Genomic DNA, 24373 nt, shown 5'->3' on the forward strand with positions numbered 1-24373 from the left:
TATATATATATATATATATATATATATATATATATATATATATATATATATATATATATATATATATATATATATATATATATATATATATATATATATAGTTCACACATACACACACACATACCTGATGCTTTTATCCAAAACGACTTACAATACAGGAAAGGGTTATGTGTTTGTTCCCTGATATTAAAACCCACCTTTGTGTTGTTAGCGCGATGCACTACTTGTTGAGCCACAGGAGCTACATAAGTAGTTTTCTTTACGTAGATAAATATAATAATAATTATATTCTTATCCTTAGCCTGTGGCGGTAAAATCAGGAGAAAGCGGGGTTTTACTAAAAGTAAAGGCCCCGGTATATTCGGTAAAATGAAAAGTGACGGCGTTCAGCGCTCGAGCATCACGGCAAGGAGCAGCCAGGTACGGCGCGCGCTGTCTGGGGGCGCAGCGCTGCTCCTCCGCTGAAATCTCGCGATATCTCGCCGGACGAGATCTCAGCGTGCAAAAGAAAAAAAGCCGGTTTGCGAAGGTAGGCGGCGTGGTGCGAGCCCTGTCCCATAAAGGGACTGCAAATAAGCGGCGGCTGTCCGTCTGTGTCGGCGGTCACCTCTGTGCTCCTTTCCGACTTTTTGAGAAAGTAACGACATAAAGCAGCAGGCGCAGTCGCAGGCCGGGGCTGAAATCGCTGACTGGAGGATGTCCGAGGGGGAAAAGAGCGGCTTTGAGCCGGAGCAGCGCCCGGAGGCTGAGCTCAAGGAAGAGGAGGTGAGCAGAACAATGGGACTCTATTATGGATGGAGGTGCGGCGCTGCTGGGGATGGGGATGAGTGCGGCGCTGGCGCACGGCGGCTACCGGCCGGATCGGCGCTGTAATTTAATTCATATTTAATGTCCTCGCGGAGCGAAGCGTGGCCAATTTCGCACTTTGAAACTTCCCAGTCGTGTTCCCGGTGCCTTTTCCCACGCCTCGCCTTGGGTCCTCGCCGGAGTGCTGGATGCTGCGGGTGTCCCGGGGGGGTACAATGTCCCCGGTCGTGCTGCCGTTTTGTCCAACTGAACTCTTTGTCTCCGGCGGCTATACGACTTTCGCTGTATAGGACGCCCAGGGGAGGATAAATGCAAATATAAGCAGAATTCTTTTCTTTAGTAAAATATCACGATTGTCCCAGTTCATAGTGGCCTCATGGATCCTCTTTACAGGCGTCCTTATTCATCTGTTCCCGTAAGTCTGTCTGACGCTATTGTGGTTATGGCTGACGGACTTTCCCCTAAATATCGTGTTTTATAAACAGTCCATGACCTGTATTGTGTCCCGATCGGGCCCCGGCTGTTCCTGCCCGGATCCGGTGTGCACTGGACGGTCCGGTCCGTAAAAGGCGGTGAGAGAGCATAACGAGGACTCAATGGAATGAGTGCGAATAACTCGCCATTGCTGTCTTTATAATCAAATGTGTATTTCTTTCTTGAGCAAATGTTTATTCATCCTTGACACGTATTTGTCCACTTATCTCATAAATATCCCACCGTGCATTGTGAGATCGCGATCATTCTAAACCGTCAGGTTATGGTAGTTTTTCCACTATTTAGTCTCGTTACTGGGAGTTGCGCGGCGTGTTGCATTCACTTCCACACGTCGAAGTGGCCGTATTGTGCTTCCATTGTATGGTTGCGAACTATCCGAGAAGCGTGACAAGTGCAGCCCTACCCGACAGCCGGGACGCCTGCTGCACCTCCGCCCCGCGGTGGCGCTGCTGGCCCCGCTAACCGATACAAGACTCGTCCTGTCAGCATTCTTTACTCTTCATTTAACCAGACACCGAGCACAGTAATACTGCAAAGTCCGTCAAAAGTGTTTCAGTTGTTTTTACTTTTAACAGGATGGAGCGTCTGATTTGGAAAAAGGGGGAGAGGAAGGAACACCTCCTAAGCCAAGTGACAGAAAAAAGCTCCTTCCACTCCCCGGCTATGAAGCTAAGATGGTACATCTCTGTTTCTTCTGTTGTGAACTGAAATCGGAGGTGGATAGTTCAGGTTCAGAAAGTATTTGGTGGCCTTGCTGCACCTGTAGTCTGATTTTTAATTTCTGGACTAAACTATCCTCCTCTGACTGAAACATCAATTGAAAACCTCTCTGTAGTTTATACTGGAGCTGGTGGGTGGGGTTAACCGTGTCATTGTCTTCCAATAGAATCCAATAGAATAGCAGCAGAGTTCAAGCTTCGGGTGATTGACAGCACATGCTCCCAACCACAGCGGCTTTTGAAGCCTACAGTGAGTTAGAGCATAAGTGATGATTGTTTGTCCTCTTTCGTTTTGTCCTTGCAGCAAGCTGACCGCACTAACAGATTTGACTACCTGCTGAAGCAGACAGAACTTTTTGCCCATTTCATCCAGCCGGCCGCCCAGAAAACCCCCACCTCGCCCCTGAAGATGAAACCCGGGCGGCCCCGTATCAAGAAGGACGAGAAGCAGAACCTGCTCTCTGCAGGAGAGTGAGTGCATGACTTTTAAGGCCACCGTGAGGCGCTGTTACTGTGACCTCTGTGCAAGTATTGCTCCTAATGCCACCCCGTGGCGTCTGCCCTGCAGTAACCGTCACCGTCGCACGGAGCAAGAGGAGGATGAGGAGCTGCTGAGTGAGAGCAGCAAGGCCACCAACATCTGCACGCGCTTCGACGAGTCCCCTGCCTGTGCGTACCTGATTGTGCACCTCCTCCGATGAGTGCTTTACCCCCGTGGGCCTGATGACCCCCCTTCTAGTACCCCTGTAGTTTAATGCGTCATATCACCTCTCACTCTGCATCTGCTGCCGGGTGCTTTTGTGTTAAGGACGTTTCGAAAGCAAATGATTCTTCCACGTCGGCCTTCACTCCACAGGGGTTGATTAAATAGACAACAGAGCTGTCCTGGCTGTCGGCCATTTTCATACTGATGTATGGAAGAGTTGCTTTGCAGACTGAGCTAAAAGTTCCGGGTTTTAACCATTTGGCCACGACGTGGATTCTTTTGCTCCAGATGTGAAATCCGGAAAACTGAGGGACTATCAGGTCCGAGGTTTGAACTGGCTCATTTCCCTGTATGAGAATGGAATCAACGGCATCCTGGCAGATGAGATGGTAAGGACCTTGTCTTGTGAGATGTCAGAATTTGGGTATCGCTCTCCTATGTCAAACGTAGTGATTGTGGGCATGTCCCCGGTCTCCTCGTTCTTAGGGCTTGGGGAAGACGCTGCAGACCATCTCGCTGCTGGGTTACATGAAACACTACAGAAACATTCCTGGACCTCACATGGTCTTGGTGCCCAAGTCTACCTTGTACAACTGGATGAATGAATTCAATCGGTGGGTGCCATCGCTAAAGGCGGTCTGCCTTATCGGAGACCAGGAGCAGAGGGTATGTGCACCAGTGCTTTAACATTCTGAAGACTGTAATGATTGGCAGTGAGTTTTTTGCTAATGTTAGGTCCCTGGCTGTAGGTTGCTTTCATTCGGGACGTGCTCCTACCTGGAGAGTGGGATGTCTGTGTGACCTCCTACGAGATGATCATCAAGGAGAAAACCGTGTTTAAAAAGTTTAACTGGAGGTACCTGGTCATTGACGAAGCTCATAGGATAAAAAATGAGAAGTCAAAGGTACAGTGTTTAAAATGTTTCCAAAATCTGCTACTCAATCTGAAGATTAGAGAGAACCTTTTGTGCGTGGCGCTTGATAGCTTCAAAGAGTGATCATATTGACTGACTCTGGTCATTGTCTCTCTGTAGCTCTCGGAGATCGTCCGTGAGTTTAAGACGACCAATCGCCTGCTTTTGACTGGAACCCCCTTGCAGAATAATCTGCATGAGCTTTGGGCTCTCCTCAATTTCCTCCTCCCTGATGTCTTCAACTCTTCTGAAGTGAGACCTTCACCATAGAATTATAACCACCAACTTTCACGTTCTTGCCCTGCATGTGTGTACTTTAAATGTCTTTCTTTTCAATAAAGGATTTTGATGCTTGGTTTGATACCAACAATTGCCTGGGGGATCAGAAGTTGGTTGAACGTCTGCATATTGTGAGTACTGTGTCCTACATTTTGGTTTTGGCCACGTTTGAGCTTGGCATCTTAGAGAAGAGGCACGTGTCCTGAGATTCCCTCCTTTGATTTGTCTTCACTGTAAATAGGTGCTTCGCCCGTTCCTTCTACGACGTATCAAAGCTGATGTAGAGAAGTCTCTGCTGCCTAAGAAGGAGGTGAAGATGTATGTGGGGCTCAGCAAGATGCAGAGAGAATGGTTGGTTCCATAATTTAATTTGGATCTGTGATTTAGTTTAGGAGACGCCTGCATATCCTCTTAAGTTTGGGTGGGTTACACTTTCATCCAGCTGTTTGTCCTCATTTCAGGTATACCAGGATTCTGATGAAGGACATAGACATTTTGAACTCTGCAGGCAAGATGGATAAGATGCGGCTCCTAAATCTTCTGATGCAGCTGCGGAAATGCTGTAATCACCCGTACCTGTTTGACGGCGCTGAGCCTGGCCCCCCCTACACTACGGACCTGCACCTGGTGGTCAACAGCGGCAAGATGGTCGTGCTGGACAAGTTGCTGCCTAAGCTGAAGGAGCAAGGTCAAACTGTTCCGGGGACTCCATAGCAATGTAAGAGCTGGTCAACATCTTGAGCCTAACAAGCTGTGTGATTCTGGTCCCTAGGCTCCCGTGTACTGATCTTCAGCCAGATGACCAGGATGCTGGACATCCTGGAGGACTACTGCATGTGGAGGAACTATCAGTACTGCCGCCTGGACGGCCAGACTGCACACGAAGAGAGGCAGGCATGTTCCGTTCCTTAGCCTTTTATTCCACGTAGACGTGTTGCGTTTCTGCTCTTCCCCTCCCTTTTGTCTCATGCCTTTTGTTGTTTTGGTTTGCCAGAAATCGATAAACACATACAATGAGCCCAACAGCTCCAAGTTCATCTTCATGCTGAGCACCCGGGCAGGAGGCTTGGGGATTAATCTTGCCACTGCTGATGTGGTCATCATTTATGACTCTGACTGGAATCCACAAGTCGATTTGCAGGCTATGGTAAGTTTCGTGATCTTGAAGGGCTCATTCTTAGCTCCAGAAAGCGCAGAGTACGGTCCTCCCCGTTTTGTAGCCACTTAATTGCTTGTTTTATCAGATGTTACTAATTTGGGACACAGCCAGCACAATTTCTGAAAGATTTAATTTCTCATCTTTGGCTCCCTTAGGACCGTGCACACAGGATTGGTCAGAAGAAGCAAGTGCGTGTGTTCCGCTACATCACGGAGAACACGGTGGAGGAGAGGATAGTCGAAGCAGCAGAAATGAAACTCAGACTGGACTCCATTGTCATTCAGCAAGGTAGGATCTTGGTTCATTGATACGTTCCCCTCAAACTGTAGGGGTGCTGATGTATGGATGTGGGGTGTGACGCTCTTTCTGAAATTGCCGGCATCTATTACCAGATTTATTTCGATATTTTGGCTTTTATTTAAGTCCCGAAGTTGGACTGAACAGTTTTCAATCCGCAAACAGGGAGGTTGGTGGACCAGAATCAGAATAAGCTCGGCAAAGATGAGATGCTGTCGATCATTCGACACGGTGCGACCCACGTGTTCGCCTCCAAGGAGAGCGAGATCACCGACGAGGATATCGATGAAATCCTGGAGAGGGGCGAGAAAAAGGTCCGTTTGAGTGTTTTGAGGTTGATGGTTCTTGGGATGTTCATCTGTTTTTCCCTCACAATGTTTGTCGTTCAGCCTTTTCTAAATTCACAAATCTCTCATCTTTTTTTTTTTTTATTTTTATTTTAAGACTATGGAGCTGAAGGAAAAACTATCGAAACTGGGCGAAAGCTCACTCAGGAACTTCACCATGGAAACCGACAACAGCGTGTACAACTTTGAAGGAGAAGACTACAGAGAGAAGAAGAAGGTGTGTCATTGGTGTTTGTCCCTCTTTTATATTTTTTTATAATTTCTCACCTCCTCAGGTATTGCCCACACCGTTTGAGACGCCCAGTTACATTTTACTCTCGAGCTGTCTTCAGGTTACACTGGCAGCTTGTCCTAACAGCGCGGTAAATCCTGGAAATGTTACCCAGTCCTGTATTTCTGCACTGTGACTCCTTTCTTGCGCAGGTCGTGACAGAGTGGATCGAGCCCCCCAAAAGGGAACGGAAAGCTAACTATGCTGTGGACGCGTACTTCAGAGAGGCTCTGCGAGTCAGCGAGCCGAAGGCGCCCAAGGTCGGGATGACGGAGTTTTGATAAATACAGCAACCTGCGGTGGTTTACTCACTTCTCCCGATTAACACCTGCCGCCTCATCCCACCCCCAGGCTCCCCGGCCCCCAAAACAGCCCAACGTCCAGGACTTCCAGTTTTTCCCTCCTCGTCTCTTTGAGCTGCTAGAAAAAGAGATCTTGTACTACAGGAAAACAATTGGTTACAAGGTATTACTGTGTGCATGTATTTGTGTGGTTTTGCTATCTCAATTTGGCTAATCCAACATAATAATATCCTGGATGTTCTTGGAAACAGTAGGCTGTGTTACAGTGCTGGAGTCCAGCCCTAAGCATCATCTGTGATGTCTCTCTGCTCTCATGCCCCAGGTGGGCTAATGTGTCTCCGTTTGTTCCTGTAGGAGTAATAATAGTGGCCTGTGTTAAACGTTACAAATAACTGGCTGTCTTCCCCAGGTCCCTCGTAACCCTGAGGTCCCGAACTCCACTCAGGTCCAGAAAGAGGAGCAGGCAAAGATCGATGAGGCAGAACCATTGACGGAGGAAGAACTGGAGGAGAAGGAGAATCTTCTCTCCCAGGTAACAGATCTGTAGGGCCAATGCTACATGACCTTCCACGGGATCCGTCAAGGGCCCTTATTTCCAAACAATTTGATGGGACTCGAACTACGCATGTCGTGGGTGCTGATTGAAAATGTCTGCTAGTGGAGCTGTTTATTCCAACGTACGTATGCTCCTCGAACTTAAGACGACATTCAGAAAATATCTTGAGTCCAATATCCATATGAGATGATACGATGAACTTGAGCGCTTCAGCGACACAATCTCATAGGAAAATTTGGTTAAACGCAAGAAAAAAGCACCGTATGCTAATACGCTAGACTATGCATGAAATGTTTGCGCTTATGACTGTCACAAAGACTGGAAATGTGGCTGCATTCCCTAGCCTGGGAACAGAGCAGAATTCAACGTGTGATAACCAGTGAATGTGCATCACTATCGCACCGTCATAAAACTGAAGCATCACAAGTCAAACCACAGTAAAACGAGGAGCATCTGTGTCTGTGGTCTAATATTGGATGTGGTATGAATTAAGAATCACCTCAACTGTTTAGTGTTTATTCTGGCAGCCAGTGTGACACTTGGTGTGTTGATGGTATGATGTCATCTTGTCCTGCCAGGGCTTCACCATCTGGAACAAGCGCGACTTTAACCAGTTTATCAAGGCCAATGAGAAATGGGGGAGGGATGACATTGAGAACATTGCCCGGGAAGTCGAGGGCAAAACCCCGGAGGAAGTTATGGAATATTCTGGTAAGATGAGTGGTCTGAGTCGGAGTTGGAAAGTTCAGGTCCAGAAAGTATACATCCAGACCAAGGTTTTGTTTCAACCAACCAGTTGAGCATAAAGAGTCACAGTCACAGAGGACTCAACTGGTTGGTTGAAACAAAACCTTTTGGATTTATACTTTCTGGACCTGAACTTTCCAACTCTGGTCAAAGAGTTTCTAGCATGATTAAATAAGTATGTCTTAAGTCACTCCACTGTAGATAAAGACATTGACTGGGAATGATGTGTGTTAATGTGCTGTCTGTGAATGCGTACAGCTGTCTTCTGGGAGCGATGCAATGAACTGCAGGATATAGAGAAGATCATGGCTCAGATTGAGAGGGGAGAAGCCCGAATTCAGAGGAGAATCAGCATAAAGAAAGCACTCGACTCCAAGGTGAGACCGAGGCCAGCTGATATGCGAACCAGAACATCTCGTTCAGCAAAGCCTTCTGTGACTGGCCCAAACACCTCCTCATTCCTTAACATACCATATCACGTTACAGTCTTCCCATAAAATGTCCAAAATAAGTCCGCTTAAATCCGATATATTTGTGCTTCAAATGAAAATACCATGGGCTCCAAGGTCTTTTGGTTTGCCTGATGCTCTGTGCTGTACCAGACACATTGACGTGGGTCGGTGGTAACTTTCACAGGAACTTGAGTCTGCGTGTTACTTGGCATCTCTCTGCCGAGCGCGGAGCTGACGTTGCACGTTCACCTCCGCAGATTGGGCGCTACAAGGCGCCCTTCCACCAGCTGAGGATATCCTACGGCACCAACAAGGGCAAGAACTACACCGAGGAAGAGGACCGCTTCCTCATCTGCATGCTGCACAAGCTGGGCTTCGACAAGGAGAGCGTCTACGACGAGCTCAGGCAGTGCATCCGCAACTCCCCCCAGTTCCGCTTCGACTGGTTCCTCAAGTCGCGTACCGCCATGGTGGGTAGCGTACCTGAGGCTCCACCGTGTCCTTGTCCAGAACATCAGCTTGGGCCCAACGCTCCATGTGGTTCTTTCCACTAGCTGGGCAGTCAGCCATTTAGCTAGTTAATGTTTAGAAAAATGCTTTCTTTTTAACAGACGGGGTTGAAATAAGTTTTAATTTCATGGAAGGTTTTTAAAGTTACTTGAGCCCTCTAGTGGACTCTGTCATCTGGGATCTTTGTGTGTTCTAAAAAAAATCCTGTTAAAGTAGGTTTTACCTGAATCCAGCAGAATACCCTTATGAGATTGGGAGAGAGAGGAAGATGACAAATGACCTGTCGTTTTCGAGTGCATTTTCCCCGAAGTTCTCAGAGAGAACCCAGCAGTTTTATTGTTCTGTAAAGTAGCCCCCACTCCGGGGTTTGAGACCAGGTCGACGGTAACATTAGTGACTTTGCTAAATGCCACCGCTGATGTTGACACACACTTTCCTGTGCGCAGGAACTGCAAAGGAGATGCAACACATTGATCACACTGATAGAGCGCGAGAACATGGAGCTGGAAGAAAAGGAGAAGGCCGAGAAAAAGAAGAGAGGTCCTCGCTCTTCCTCCGTAAGTAGGGTTTTTCCCCAAGGGAACAACTTGGCCTGAATTTTGTTATTAGGTTGGTTAAAACGCAGCAGCTCCCCTGGCCCAGATGTAGCCTTTAACCCAAGTGCAGCTACCCAACCGAAGCGCATTAATCAGCGTCCTCAGTGGCCTGCCTCTTGGAACACACGCCCCGTATCAAAATCCTGTTAAAGGAACGCAGTGTTTACTCTGCAGTGCTGTTCCTCCTCTCTGTCGGCCAGCGGCCACCGCCCTCCTCCTCCTCAGTGGGGTGTTTGTCTCCCTCAGGCTCAGAAACGCAAAGCTGAGGGGACGGCAGATGGGCGTGGAAGGCGGAAGAAGCTAAAGCTGTGAAGAGGATGGCCGGCCGGCCGGGAGAGGCAGCCCCGGGGAGGGCGCCGATAAACAGGCAGCGGTGTGCGTTTGTTTTACGGGTCATCACGATGTACTGTACCGAACTTCAGCGTCATTTTCCTGTTGATCTTGGAGGGAGGTGCCCCAGAGCAGGTCTGGTCCTGCGGTCTTCCCCTCCTTTATCTACTTATTTATGTCTTTAGGTTAAAGCACTGCATTGGTGTTTTTTGGTTTTTGTTTTGTTTTTTTAAAATTGTTCCCTATTTTACCAATATTTGTATTAGAACTCATGACACCAATAAATTTTGTTTTTGTAAAACTGTGTGTATTTTTTCGCATTCGTTCATTTTTTTTTTGCTTTATTCGCTGTTTTCTGCCGGAGCCTTCAGGCTTGCCAGCGGCATGTTCACTGCTGTTCTTACGCCGTGGTACATGATGTTGCTGTTCTCTTCCCTCCAGTGTTTCCAAACATTTTATGCCCCCTTCCAGTGCACTGGGTCTCCTCATAAAATGTCCAGAATAAGTCGGCTTCAATCTGTTTGTGCTTCAACTGAAAAGCTCAAGCTTGATTTGATGGTATCAGCAGCGACTTGAATGGTATCAGTGGACTTCCTGTCCTGGTTCATTGTCCAGTCCTCAGATCTTCAGTCATAAAAAAAAAGCCGTATTCTGGACAGTTCAGATTTTTCTTCAATACTTTTTGAAGGTGCCCCCAAGTCCTTCATCACAGCTGTCGAATGTCCCATTTCACGCCTGGATCTTCTGTTTTCGTTTCGTTGAGGCAACACTGAAGTTGCCATTTCTGCAGTCATGACCCTTTTCCCCTATTTAGGACTCATCATGTAGGTTCATGCTCTTTTTGGTGTCGTCCATGTTCCTCCCTGCCTGCGGCTTCTTGTTCAGTGTACAGATTCTTCAGAAGTTCACAGATACTGTGATGCACTTGTTTTTCTAAAAGCCTCGGGTGACGTGGTCGGCATGAATCCTGGTATTCCCGCTCTTCGTTTTTCATCTCCCATCCTTGCTCACTGTCCCTCCGGCTTCCCGATTCCAGCTGGTGTTTTATGTAGGACTCGTTGACTGTTGATTTCTGTTGGGATGACATTTGTCCCGATGGCCTTTTGCCTGTGATATCAACCCTGATCTGGCCTCTTATTTACTTGTTGAAGGTTCTTGATTGTCGGTTGCTGATGTCTGTGCTGTGGGGCTGTTCTGTGTGATCTTTCCATCTCTTCCTCCTCAGACATCCATAACACAGAAGGTCAGAATGTGTTTAAATCTCGCAGATCTGAAAAATAACCCTTTTCCACGGTTTTCCTTATTCCCTCCTTTTGACTTTGCAGATGTAACTTTTTTGGAATTAGCATTTACTCGCTTTTCAGCTTCACCTAAAGCTCGCAGATAAGGTGCGCACGAATCCTCATGGTTTGATCCTAAGAATGCAGTCTTTGGTTCCTGTGACCTTGGCCAGTCTCCCACAGCCTGGTCCCGCCGCCATCGCCTTCCAGGCCCACGTGCTGGATCTTTATGCCCTTATTGCTTTTGTAGCGAAAGTCCTCGGTTGCTTTCCCACCTACTGTGAGCCGCCGTTTCCTGTGTAAACACCACTTTGCGATTGCATTTGTGCTCGGAGGTCACCCTGCACCTCTGGGGCCTGCTGCGAGGATGGTGTGGACGCTCCACTTCCAGCCTGCAGCTGCTACAGCGAGGGGAGGTAAGGATGGCCTGACTTTCAACTGAAGAAAAGTAAAGCTTTAGTCAGGGCCTGTAAATCTTTGTTGTACTTTCAGACCAGTTTCCCATAACACAGTGGTATAGGTGAGAGGCAATGCATCCATTTTTGGGTTCCTCGTGGGGTTTATTTGAGAAGAATACACCTCCCACTTAATAGCAATTTGTATTAGTTCAATTGCATCAGTCCTCAATGCTTCCAGTAGAGGGCAGTAGTGGATCACAAATTTCATGTTCTTTATTTAACAGAAGTTTTTGGTGTCAGGTGGAGTTGTGTTGAGCGGCACTGCATCCACCTGCTGCTGGGGTCAGTAATGGGCATCACTGTACAGTTCATTAAATATTTCACAATATTGTGCTCAGCATTTATATGGTCTATTAATGTCTCTACCTGTGAACCATAATCTGTCTTAGTGGCTCCAAATGTGCAGTATGTCTCTTTTAGGGGGCGGCATGGTGGTGCAGTGGTTAGGGTGAGGGGGCGGCATGGTGGTGCAGTGGTTAGGGTGAGGGGGCGGCATGGTGGTGCAGTGGTTAGCACTGTTGCCTCATACCGGTGGGACCCGGGTTCGAGTCTCCGCCTGGGTCACATGTGTGCGGAGTTTGCATGTTCTCCCCATGTCGTCGTAGGGTTTCCTCCGGGTACTCCGGTTTCCCCCCACAGTCTAAAAACATGCTGAGGCTAATTGGAGTTGCTAAATTGCCCCTAGGTGTGCATGTGTGAGTGAATGGTGTGTGAGTGCATGGTGTGTGAGTGACTGGTGTGTGAGTGTGCCCTGCGATGGGCTGGCCCCCCATCCTGGGTTGTTCCCTGCCTCGTGCCCATTGCTTCCGGGACCCCCGCGACCCAGTAGGATAAGCGGTTTGGAAAATGGATGGATGGATGGATGGATGTCTCTTTAGTAAAACACATGAAATCAGCTCCACCAGCTGAGGGGATGGATTAGAGGAGCCGCGAAGCTACTTTGAGGAGTGGGTAACATCTCCTCAAGCCCAGCCACAGGCAGTAGAAGATCAGCTGTAATCTTACATTTATTTAAGAGCCCACTGGAGAAATCACTCTGCCAACCACAAAATTTGAACTAGTGACCTACATGAGCAAAGAGCCCTGACCTTGTGGGGACCACATGCCACAGCCAGGACCTTGATTGGGTTTCATACTCTTCATGAAATGCCCTGTTAGTGACCATGGCCCAGAACTCTGCGCAGTCCATTGATCTAACTAGCTACTTTTAACCAGTTCAATTTCTGCCCAGCTGCTGCAAACGGAAGTGATGATTCATAGGTATATGCTATTGGGGAAAGAACCGGAAGAGCTAAGCCTGCAGCAGTCCCCCGCAGAGAAGGTGAGGGACGCCATGACAGCACTCTGTTCTGTTCGTACCTGTAACCGGGGCTGCCACTTGGTGTCGTTGCTGTGCACGTCCCGGTCGCCCCCACCCGCCCCCACCCGCCCCCAGCTTCCTGGCGGTTCCGAGGCCCCACTGGGTGTACCCGTCGCCCCCGGGTCTCGCGTGCGCTGCCTGGGAGGAAGCAGATACTGGCAGCCTGTACAGAAAACCACGAGGTGTGCAGGAGCTGTGGTGTTCGTTTCAGCTCAGGGCTTGTGGTTACAACGGCAATTAGGGCGAGGAGATGAGATGGATGGGGGGGGGGGCCCCCAACACGGAAAGCCGTTTGACGGAGCCTCTGGCTTCTCTATCGGCCTCAACTGCTGCCTTTTCCGTCAGTTTTCAAACTGAACCTGAGAGACCAAGTTGAAGTGAATAGGTGTTTTCACGGCTGGTCTTCATCACACCTCCCTGTGTTTTCGGCAGCTGAATGGCAGGAAATCGGGCCAGAGTCCAACTCCATAATCTTCCATCCGATCACTTCAGGTTGGTGACGCTCCCAGACTTGCTGAATCACCATCTGGACAAAGTGACCACTGGTGTGCAGAACCAAGGAGAGAGATGAGTCTCACCTGATCCTTATTACCCGATGTTCACCTTCAGATGTCTGCTACAGACCAAATGACAAGTGTCTGTGCGAGAGACAATCAAAGCACAGACATTTCTCTGCTCAAGAGATGTCTCAAAAAAGCAGGACAGTGACAGTAGACTTTAAAAAGATTACACAATTTTTATAGAAATTAATTCACAATTCTGTATTCAGCTTTTATGTCTTAAATATAGTTCATTATACACAGGAAAATAGTTTGTTGCAGTGAGTTTTGGTAAAAATTGTCATTAGAATAAATTGCAGTCATTTGCACGGTTACACACACATCATACGTATTCAGGTGTTACTTTTTAAAAACTTGGCATCGATCCTGTACAGATTTATCTTGGTGTATTTAGTGGTTTTGTCCTATCAGCTATATGCAAAGCAAGCAGCATGTTCATGGAGATGAAAGGAGGAGAAGCAGAGCAGCAGGTGGAAGAGCAGGCAGGGGGCTGCGGGCTGGAGGGTCTCGTCAGTTTGGACTGAGATGTGGAAGCAAAGGACTCATACATCCTCAGCCTTGGATGCCTTTAGTTTCGGGGAAGCTGTCAGACCTGAAAGAGAGAGGGAGGCAGAATGGAAAGGTGAGACACACGAGGATCTCCTGAGGAATGATGTCATACATGTGGGCGACACCTCCTGTCAACAAATGTACTGCCCATGAAAATTATGTCTGAAGTAACCATAGTAAAAGTGTGATGTTTATCTGTGTGTTGGTTTAGCCATTTCAAAACCTCTCTGTCACGTGTTTGTGGTGTTTGGGGAGTGAGGAGGTGCTCATCTAGCCATCCAATAAGATATTAGGAACTTTGAGAACAGAAGAAACTCTTATTACTTTTTACTGGATTATTGTTTGTACAAACAATAATCTACACTAATCTACCGTTAGTGTTTTTTCTTTTACTGGGTTTAAGATCTTTAACACAGCATTGTACTGGAAATTCCCAACTGATGTAAGTAATCCCTTTGCACAAACCTGTACATAAATTAAATTTTACGCAAGTCAGATTTACCATCCCATACCATTCAGGACACCTTATAACATCCATCCATTTTCCAAACTGCTTATCCTACTGGGTCACGGGGGGTCTGGAGCCTATCCTGGAAGCAATGGGCATGAGCCAGGGAACAACCCAGGATGGGGGGCCAGCCCATCACAGGGCACACTCACACACCATTCACTCACACATGCACACCTACGGGCAATTTAGCAACTCCAATTAGCCTCAGCATGTTTTTGGACTGTGGGAGGAAACCGGAGGAAACCCCACGACGACATGGGGAGAACATGCAAACTCCACACACATGTGACCCAGGCGGAGACTCGAACCCAGGTCCCAGAGGTGTGAGGCAACAGTGCTAACCGCTGCACCACCATGCCACCCCCACCTTATAACAAAAACCACATAAAGCTAGAATATAGTACCAAATATCTGGGGCGACGTGTGGCTCAGTGGGCTAAGCCTGTGTTCCTGTGATCCTTAACCCCCAGCTCCCTGGGCGCCGCTGCAGGCGGCTGCCCTTCTCTGCCAAGCTCGCACTCCTACATGTATGTCATGGAGAGCAAGATGGGTAAAGCAAAAAGGAGAATTTTCAAGTCAATTTTGCTTGAATGAAGAGCCGCCTGTAGTTCAGGCAGCGTGAAGTGTGACCATGCAGAGGGGCCCAGGGGAACAGCAGAGACCCACGGCCCGAAACTGGGAATGCCACCTGTGTGGCAGCCCTGCATATTCTCAGATCCTCTGTCGGAGATGACATCACAAGGGCTTCCCAAACTGTTTTCGCTTCTGCAATTTTTACAGCTTGTGTTGCGCTCAGGATATAAGATTCACTGGGTTACAGCCCAGCGACCTAGACCAGGATCGGCGCATGGAGAATGGATGGATGGATTTCAGGACATGTTCCTGGATCTTATAGAGCACGTCATATGAAGACGAAAAATCACACCGGCCTCAGAACCGACAGGTCAAGCAGAGGATACCATGCCTGTGAACGACTATCATCTACACCAGGGGTGTGCAAGCTTATCCTCAGAGGGCCGGTTTGTGTGGGGGTTTCTGGGTAACTTTTAGGTCAGCTGTTCAAACCCAGGTGTGAGACTCTGCAGCCCATCAGTCCACTGATTAGTGATCTAATTAGGGAGTTGCAGTGGACACCCGCACACACGGCGACCCTTTTGGTGTGACTGCCCACCCCTGATTTAGACCAAATATACAGATCCGAATGAGTCGTATGTGCTGTTTTGTACAGTGTATTGACACCCAGAAGTGCCTCACGCAGATTAACTCCAGTGTAAAGAACACTGTGAATGAGTGCTAACGGCTAATTTGGTCATCGCATGTAGGGAACTTCACATGTGCATGACGGAACGCCCATAATTCAAAGTGCCCTAGTGCATGACCTCACGGATATGAACTGACCACAGGGCTGATTTTACAGGTACCAGAACCGCACCTTATAAGTTCACGGCGTGAGGAAAGGCTCAGGGAACCAGCCACGCTATACGGGCTCATCCAGGCTGATCTCGGTGAAGATCCCACATGGGCCAGCACCGAAGGAACCCGCCGTAGGAGAGTCTGCAAAAGGAACCGCGATAGAGAGAAATGAAATTGCCACTGAGGCCGTGACCCCAGCCGCCTGCTTTATGGTGATCCAGCGGCAGGAAAGCCAGGGATGGGGGTGTCTGGCTCAGCGTGGTCAGAACATGGCCAGTTAAATCCTGTCATTGCAGTGATTATCTGTCTGTTTGATTCTACTTTCTCAAAAAGAATGTATGTCACTTTGGATCAAAGCTTCTGCTAAACAAATGAGAATGAAGGGCGTGCATGCACTCTACATGCGTGGCTGTCATTTTACTGATAACATCTCTGTACTATAACAGCACATCCTTCATTTCCCAGGAGTCACCGGCACTGAAATCAGATTAATGCAAAGGCTACAGTCTAGGCCCCTGGCTGAAACCACCCATTGATCTGCCAGGCCCTGCCCCCACTCTCAAGGCCTTACCACCAGCACAATTAGCAAATTATTCAGGTTGTATTTTAAGCTCTCTGCAGTCTTTCTTTCGGCTCTATAAAATAGCTAAAGTGGCTCTCTTGGGGGGCCCCTAGCCATGTAAGCCTGGGCCCCCCATAGGAGTTGGTCTGTCCCTGACTGCAGTGACTTTTTGTCACCATCTGCAGTAAAATGTCAAGGCCAGTTTGCATCCAGCTCCTTTTAGGGTTGTAGTGAACCTGGAGCTCGTCAGAGGTGGGGGGAGAAGGGACACTATGCGAGTCCATCATAGAGACGTCACATATCTGCAATGTGGGTGGAAACCCAAGTGCAAACTCCACCCATACAGAGCCAGAGGGGACACTGAACATGCCACCTACAGGCAGGTCATTGCAACTGCATGTCAATGAAATACAATAATAGTTCGCAATACAAAATAAATAAATCAAAGATACAGAACGTGACCCTGACGTGTCCGGATACAGCCCATGGACCCCTGGTGTACAAACCTGGGCTGGACGGCAGCCTTGCCCCGGTGTTGTTGTTATTTTCATTCTGTGGCTCCCCCAGGGTCTCCGTGGCGGTGTCGCTGGATTGGTTGGCCTCTCCGTCAATCAAGTTGAAGGGGAACTCAAGAGGCTTCTCTTTGGGCGTCAAGGCAATCTGAGAGCCGAAGGTGACCGACTTTTCTAAATCTACTGTGAAGCAACAAGAGAGACCGACATCACTGCCTCCAGAAGGTTCTAATCAGCTGCCATTTTACGCCAAAGCTGAATTGATCAAGCCCAGTTTGAGGTGTAGTGGCTGGTTCAGGGGCAGCGAGTGGCTCAGCAGTCAGAATACAGTGTCTCTGACTGGAAGATCGGTGGGTCAAATCCCAGGCTTGGCAGAGTGACAATCGAGGGCTTGACTGAGGTGCTTAAGCCCCAGTTGTTCCAGGGACTCTTTGAGCCTGCTTTCTCACTGTCGCTGTGTATAAGTGTCCGCTAACTAAATGTAAGACTCCTGAAACTGCAGACAAACTGCATTGACCTCCCCACAGAAGAATAAATCTGCTAGCAGACAAGTGGAAGCTGTGTGGGCAGGAAGTGGGTTAAAGCGGGGCATCCTGCTGGCAGACGGCGGCCCCAGGGCTGCTGGGTAAATACACAACTACGAGATGTCAGAATGAGCGCCCCTGAGGTTTCTGGGTAAATACAGAACTACAACGTGTCAGAATGAGTGCCCCTGGGGCTTCTGGGTAAATACAGAACTACAGGGTGTCAGAATGAGCGCCCCAGAGGCTTCTGGGTAAATACAGAACTACAGGGTGTCAGAATGAGCGCCCCTGGGGCTTCTGGGTAAATACAGAACTACAGGGTGTCAGAATGAGCGCCCCAGAGGCTTCTGGGTAAATACAGAACTACAGGGTGTCAGAATGAGCGCCCCAGAGGCTTCTGGGTAAATACACAACTACAAGGTGTCAGAATGAGCGCCCCAGAGGCTTCTGGGTAAATACAGAACTACACGGTGTCAGAACGAGTGGCTCCTGGGGCTTCTGGGTAAATACAGAACTACAAGGTGTCAGAATGAGTACCCCCGAGGCTTCTGGGTAGATAGACAACTACGAGGTATCACAACGAGTGGCCCCTGGGGCTTCTGGGTAAATACAGAACTACAAGATGTCAGAATGAGCGCCCCAGAGGCTTCTGGGTAAATACAGAACTACAGGGTGTCAGAATGAGCGCCCCTGGGGCTTCTGGGTAAATACAGAACTACAGGGTGTCAGAATGAGCGCCCCAGAGGCTTCTGGGTAAATACAGAACTACAGGGTATCAGAATGAGCGCCCCTGGGGCTTCTGGGTAAATACAGAACTACAGGGTGTCAGAATGAGCGCCCCAGAGGCTTCTGGGTAAATACAGAACTACAGGGTGTCAGAATGAGCGCCCCAGAGGCTTCTGGGTAAATACACAACTACAAGGTGTTAGAATGAGTACCCCCGAGGCTTCTGGGTAAATACAGAACTACAAGGTGTCAGAATGAGTACCCCCGAGGCTTCTGGGTAAATACAGAACTACAAGGTGTCAGAATAAGTACCCCCGAGGCTTCTGGGTAAATACAGAACTACAGGGTGTCAGAATGAGCGCCCCAGAGGCTTCTGGGTAAATACAAAACTACAGGGTGTCAGAATGAGTACCCCCGAGGCTTCTGGGTAAATACAGAACTACAAGGTGTCAGAATGAGTACCCCCGAGGCTTCTGGGTAAATACAGAACTACAAGGTGTTAGAATGAGTACCCCCGAGGCTTCTGGGTAAATACAGAACTACAACGTGTCAGAATGAGTGCCCCTGGGGCTTCTGGGTAAATACAGAACTACAGGGTGTCAGAATGAGCGCCCCAGAGGCTTCTGGGTAAATACAGAACTACAAGGTGTCAGAATGAGTACCCCCGAGGCTTCTGGGTAGATAGACAACTACGAGGTATCACAACGAGTGGCCCCTGAGGCTTCTGGGTAAATACAGAACTACAAAGTGTCAGAATGAGCATATATAATATGATATATACTATATCTATTATATAATAGAATAATATAGATTTGCTATACGATTTCTTGCATAAGTGTAAAAGTCTGAAAGCAGCCCTGGTTTGCTGCAGGAACGAGTTGCTAATTGTAATGTTGGTTTGTCCATTAAGAAGTGTACGCTTAAAGCCTGATTTATAGGAGGGCTGCATTTTATTGGGAAATTGCCTCACGCCGCCATTTTGGTGCATTGTCGGTGATGGTAGTTGAGTGCTAAAAGCACGTTAATGCACGCAGGTTAGCTATGGCTTTATTATCACGCCAGTTACATTCAGTACACTGCACATGGTGATTTGAAATTACGTTTTATATATGTGTTATATATACATTATATAAAAGCAAATGATATAAAGAGGGAACAGTTACTTACAATTACTGGTTGGAATCTATACACAGCGTAAGTATCATGGATGTCAGCCACCCGTTGTGCGATATGACGATTAATTGTTTTAAAACGTCGTGTGTAACACTGAAGCAAAAGAGAATGACTAAAAGTCTGCAGGTTTAATTTCTTTATTTCTGGCTGACATGTAAACTCCAGAGGAAGAAGTGTGGACGAAATATTCCAGTTTATTTATCGCAAAGCGAGACGGAGTTTCTTAGCTAGTTTCTTCGCCTGTGTCTTGTTGCCCTGTGCCCTTGTTGATTGGTCCTCGTTATTTAAGTGCCTGCCTTTGTCACTTCCTTAATTGGTCATTGCGGTAGAATGTTCCTGTTTTCCATCTTTGTTACTCTGCATTACCACTTTCATTTTGTAGGTCATTTGTGGTTCTGTTAGTAGTGTTAGTGATAAGTAGTTACCTAAAGGTACACACTGGAGCTGTGCGATGGGAAACCTGCTGTGTCATAAGTTCGCTGCTGGTGTTCAGTTAATGTTACTTCATAGTGGCTGGTTTGTCTAACATTAAATAATAAAAATGGTCTTTAGGATAAGATTCCACATCAAATTTTTAAAAGCATTTATCTTCTGTGAGGGGGGCACAAGTAACTTAGTAACTGAGTTACTACTCAAGTACAATCATGAACAAATATAGCAGCTGCGTAAAATACCGCTATAGTTGATCAATGATAAACATGGGATCAGTACATTACTAACACTTAGTTACTGGTTAATTAATACATTAAGAAAGAGTGGACTACTACATTATCTGTGCTCTCAAGTAAAGGGAAAATGTTAAAGTTTTCAAATTCAGTAAGTCATATTGTGCCAGTCAGTCCTGTTTTATAAAGCTCAGGCCCAGGAGGAAACCCCAAACCCTAATCCTCTGTTTACTACCGCTTGCTACTGTAAGCAACACAAGGCTTTGTTTTCAGCTTCAGGCAGCTTGTAACGACACTGTTCACCAATTTCCTACAGACTGCTGTGGGAAACAAGTCACAGACCACAAGCAAGTTTGACGTTAGCTGTTCTGGGCTCCTCCCTCCCAAAACGGAGGCTTGGGGGGGGGGTCTCATTTGATGTACCAACACGCACTGAGTGTGTGCAGATACTGCAGACCATGCTCAGTGAGAGGGAACGCTGCCGTGAAGTGAGATGATGTGAGCAGAACAATGGCCTCGGTTGAGAGAAGCGCCCCATGAGCCGGCCATGTGTCCAGAACCTTCTGGAATGCGAGCCTCACGGACTGAACCCTACCGTCCTCAGGGCCCCTGCTATCCTCTGCAGACTGCAGCTCGCTGTCCCCTGGGGCCACACCGCTCTCCTCTTTGGCGACGTACTCGAAGTCTGCAGGCTTCTCTACACGGAAACGAGAGCATGTGAGGACAAGCAGCTGGCTTCTCCTCGCCCCATAGCCTCTCACAACTCATTACACGATGCATGGGTCATAGCAGCATGTTAGTATCGAGTGACACCTTCACACGGATGTTTCTGAGAAGAAGATGTGCCCATATCGAATAAAACTTATCATATTCTAATGTCCTTATTGCAAACAAACAAATAAATAAATGAGTCCCTTAAAATCTTTCACACCCTGTCTGATCCTGGATCTAGTCTCTCCTGCTTCATGTTATGTTATTTTGGTCCCTTGAGGTTGTCTTGCTCCTTTCAGAAAATGCAGTGACAATGATTTTTACCATCGTTTTGGTTGGGCGCAAACACTCCTCCTTGGCCAACAGAGCTTAAAGGAATGTCGACATCTTCTTTGTGGTTCAAGTCGAAAGAGTATTGCTGGAGAATGAGCAGAATGTGAACATCAGAGAGCTGCTTTCCAGGACAACTGACAGCTTCCTCTTTTGCACCTTGCATTTGAGGCATTTACAGTGAGGAGGTCCAATGGTGAGAGAGAAGATATAAAAGAGGGCCACCTTTCATACGCAAGTCAGACAATCCCAGAAGATGTGAAAGTGCCTTACCCTCGTTTTCTTGCGTATACACCAAATTACGACGATCAGAAGGATGATGACAGCCATGAGAAAGATCAGAATGAAAAGTCCTGTGACAAAAAAATTGTGAGACGTGTCAAAAGATGGTGACCGTGTGAGAAAGGCGGTGTGAGCCAGCGAACAGCCCTCACCTAAGCCGATGTTGTTCTTCACTGGCTTGTCTGAACGGTCTGTGGAGGAAACCAGCACATCATTAAACTGTTTCTGGACAAATAACGACGATTCCCAGGTAAACCATTCATTCACTCAAGGGGTCTGTGATCAACCTGAACCTTAACAAACACCACATGTTGTAAGGGTGTAAAGGACATTATTTTTTGTCTACTAAGGGCAGAATAACAGAGCTGAGGCACCTGGGTAATTTATGGACCCGTAAGGTCAAAGGTCACTTGTCTGGGCGACAAATGGATATGATGCACCTTGAGTATTGTGATTGGGGAGCACTGTGGACAAGCTCATGGGAGTTTTACTAAAACAAAAATGTTCTGAGGGCAGAAGGAAAAATGATTGGTTCAGAGAGATAACCAATCAGATTGCAGAGGAGCCTGCCAGTGATACCAAGACACTGAAGCATTAAATCCATATAAGGAGTATGTCTAAATATGTATATCACAAGCAGAAAACAGCACCAATAACTAAATCATTGGCATGAGTAGTAGATTAGTAAATAACTAGCAGTAGTCAGCAGTACAACTTGCACACTTGCATTCTGACCAGGCAGCTCATTTCTCCCAAGGTAGCAAATTCAATCCTATAAGCAGCAGCAGTTGGCCTGCTGGACCAAAGCCCGCTGCACTAACAAGCATTTTCATTTTAACTGGGTTTTCTGATTTGTCACATGCAAACTGCCTTCTGATTTTCCTTCTTAAACAAGAGACTGACGACCGGACGTTAAAGTTAATCGCACCCCAGCAGCTTCCACATCATTGTGGTGACCCAAAAGGAAATGAAATCCCTAAGTGAGACCTGCTCAGAGTCGTTGTGTGTACGACACTCACATAAGTATTTGACTGGATGCTGATTCTGCGTGAATCTAAATCATTTGAAATGATACATGCTCTCATTTTAGATTACTGGTTACCAACGCATCGATAACAAGCTGCTGCTTAGCACTCGCTGTAACAAAAAACCGGTGCCCTCAGTTTTAAATCAAAGATTTCATTGAGGTTCCAAGGCTGCATTATGTTACAGGGATCAGGCAGCTTCTTCTGTGAAATGCCACGCAAAAAAAAAACAACGAACCCCCCCGAAGACGTATCTGTCATTTTGTTTGCACCATCCAGCCTCTTGGCGCCAAGATCTGAATGCAAACACTGACGTTTTCTTGGTCGAATTACAGAAGAAACAGTAGGAATATCTCTACGCTCTCCAGTACCTTCTGACCATCCTTTCCTACTCAATCTGTCACTCAGAATGAATAGCTGTGCTCACCTAAAAATGAAGGTAATGGTATTTGGCAAAAACAAAGAAAACATTAATAATATACGCTAAAAATAATAACAATAATCCAACATTGTGGTATTTCTAGTAAAACACTATATCAGTGTTTCCCATCCCAGTCCTGGGGAACCCCGGACAGTCCGCGTTTTTGCTTCCTCTCAGCTCCTAGCACCTGTACCCAGTATGCGGTGTTCCTGATTGGCTGGGAGCTGGGAGGGAGCAAAAACATGGACTGTCCGGGGTCCCCCGAGGACTGAGTTGGGAAACTCACTGCACTATATGGACAAATGCTCTTCTGGATGAATGGGCAAAAATTTCCACAGATATTCTCCAAAATCATGTGGAAAGCCTTCCAAAAGGCCAATTCCATAATGATGCCTGTGGATTTATAATGGGCCGTCATAAAAGTTCCTGTAGATGTAATGGCCAGGTGACCGATACTTTTGTCCATATAGTCTACTTTTAGTGCTGTTTTTAGCACCAGAGAAAACCAAACCATTGAGAAACAGCCTTGACCTTCAACAAGACGACTCAATGAAGTGCAGCTCTTCTTACCAGCGGCCGTGGTGTTCCAGGTATCTCTGCTGGAGCCTCCGCTGGTAGCGACACTCATCAGCTGGCTCGTCCATTTGCTGCCCAGGCTTGACGTAGTCATGGCTGCCGTCGTAACGTTTGACATCCCATCCTTACCAGTGGTGGAGTTAAAGTGCAGGCCAGTGGTATTGGCCACCGGGGACGTCCAGCCGACGGAGTGATTGTGTCCAGCGGTAGCCGTCGGAGTCGCTGTCCCTGGGCCTGAGCTACTCATGTTTTGTGATCCACGACTGTTACCCACGACAGTGGCCAGCAGCAGCAGAACACCTGCCGAATAATGAAGACACACCTTCACAAGATGGTCCATTTCACTCCCATTTTCCATAAAAAAAACCATACAGATTTTGCACTTATATGATACAGCGATGAGATCGTCCCTCACCCACGAGCCAACGACATTTCAGATACCTGCTTTCATTTCAAGGTTAAACAACTACCAAACTACTTAAAAACCTCTGAAATTACAAAGAAATCTTTTTAGAATTATACGCAGCAGAAGTTACTCCATGAAGAAGATGCATGCCTGGAAAACAGTGTTAACGTTCGGAAAGAAGAACATTTTCATCACTTTGACGTGCTAGTAAATTATTTCTCTAAGAAGGTCGAATTCCTCACACTGCATAAGTTAAAATTTTGCCATTTACAATTCAGTTGTCTGATACTTCCTACCGGCAGGATTTGATTTGCTATGTTTTTAAACGTAAGGAGAGCTTCCATAAAAACTTACCGAGTTTTTTATAGTGACCGATGCGCGTTTGGAGCATTTTCATAAGCAGTTTTGCGAACAGGGTGACTGGAAGAGCATGTGCTCCTTACAGAGAAATCAAGTGATGCACGATGGCAGCGCAGTGACAGGAAACAGGGCGGCGACTGCGCGTTATGCGCCTGCATCTTGCCGTTTGACCGCAGCGGGTCATCCTTTTTCTTCTTACGTATCACTTTATGCACTTTCACAGTATTTAAAAGACCCCTTTCATTGTATAATGCCAAAGGAAAAGGTATTATATTACAACATGCCATTAGAATAAGTACTACGGTAAAAATACCGTAAAATGTCTCGATAGCGCATGTAGACGGACTTTCTAAACTGATTCCTAGCGAGGCGCTCGCCCCCACTTGCTTTAGCTGGTGCACCGCCTAGAAGTGGGAGCTTTGAAAACCGGCTCCTCCACGGCCTTCTTCTAGCATTTGATGCTGTTTCATTACTAGTCGCTA

General features: G+C 47.3%; 2 protein-coding genes across 5 annotated transcripts; one reads left to right on the forward strand and one right to left on the reverse strand.

Annotated features, from left to right (window-relative positions):
* The first annotated feature begins 496 nt into the window (after window positions 1-496).
* LOC125705207 (SWI/SNF-related matrix-associated actin-dependent regulator of chromatin subfamily A member 5) lies at window positions 497-9782 on the forward strand. The gene is made up of 24 exons (XM_048971646.1): window positions 497-765; window positions 1878-1979; window positions 2326-2492; window positions 2590-2690; window positions 3016-3116; window positions 3214-3393; window positions 3477-3632; window positions 3762-3893; window positions 3983-4051; window positions 4162-4271; window positions 4382-4608; window positions 4693-4814; window positions 4915-5067; window positions 5235-5367; window positions 5542-5690; window positions 5821-5940; window positions 6147-6254; window positions 6346-6459; window positions 6706-6828; window positions 7431-7563; window positions 7858-7976; window positions 8309-8521; window positions 9008-9118; window positions 9404-9782. Exons 1-24 carry the CDS (start codon window positions 697-699, stop codon window positions 9467-9469), a joined length of 3078 nt encoding a protein of 1025 aa, XP_048827603.1. The 5' UTR covers window positions 497-696; the 3' UTR covers window positions 9470-9782.
* A 3519-nt stretch (window positions 9783-13301) lies between these two features.
* On the reverse strand, window positions 13302-24064 carry LOC125705171 (uncharacterized). Of its 4 annotated transcripts, none has more exons than XM_048971596.1 (9): window positions 23886-24051; window positions 23120-23425; window positions 21256-21294; window positions 21095-21174; window positions 20816-20909; window positions 20376-20477; window positions 16687-16872; window positions 15638-15759; window positions 13302-13737 (listed from the first exon to the last, which is right to left on the reverse strand). In XM_048971596.1, the coding sequence occupies exons 1-8, from the start codon at window positions 23926-23928 to the stop codon at window positions 15683-15685; spliced, it is 927 nt and encodes a 308-aa protein (XP_048827553.1). In that variant the 5' UTR covers window positions 23929-24051; the 3' UTR covers window positions 13302-13737; window positions 15638-15682. The 4 variants fall into 4 exon arrangements, with proteins under 4 accessions (XP_048827553.1, XP_048827552.1, XP_048827554.1 ...); XM_048971595.1 differs by having other exon boundaries at window positions 16687-16875; window positions 23886-24037; XM_048971597.1 differs by lacking the exon at window positions 15638-15759 and having other exon boundaries at window positions 16687-16875; window positions 23886-24064.
* Window positions 24065-24373: the final 309 nt, after the last annotated feature.

Source organism: Brienomyrus brachyistius, chromosome 12 (assembly GCF_023856365.1).
Source record: "Brienomyrus brachyistius isolate T26 chromosome 12, BBRACH_0.4, whole genome shotgun sequence".
Lineage (NCBI taxonomy): Eukaryota > Metazoa > Chordata > Actinopteri > Osteoglossiformes > Mormyridae > Brienomyrus > Brienomyrus brachyistius.

Bases quoted from the DNA above. Each gene is read 5' to 3' on its own strand.
- LOC125705171 (XM_048971595.1), bottom strand. From the start codon at position 23,928: ATGAAAATGCTCCAAACGCGCATCGGTCACTATAAAAAACTCG. The intron at 20,478-20,815 runs GTAAAAATCATT...GTTTCCGTGTAG, and splicing joins TGCGCCCAACCAAAACGATG to AGAAGCCTGCAGACTTCGAG. The intron at 15,760-16,686 runs GTTTGTACACCA...TTCCTTTTGCAG, and splicing joins AAGGCTGCCGTCCAGCCCAG to ACTCTCCTACGGCGGGTTCC.
- LOC125705207 (XM_048971646.1), top strand. From the start codon at position 697: ATGTCCGAGGGGGAAAAGAGCGGCTTTGAGCCGGAGCAGCGCCCGGAG. The intron at 766-1,877 runs GTGAGCAGAACA...TACTTTTAACAG, and splicing joins CTGAGCTCAAGGAAGAGGAG to GATGGAGCGTCTGATTTGGA. The intron at 2,691-3,015 runs GTGCGTACCTGA...CTTTTGCTCCAG, and splicing joins CTTCGACGAGTCCCCTGCCT to ATGTGAAATCCGGAAAACTG.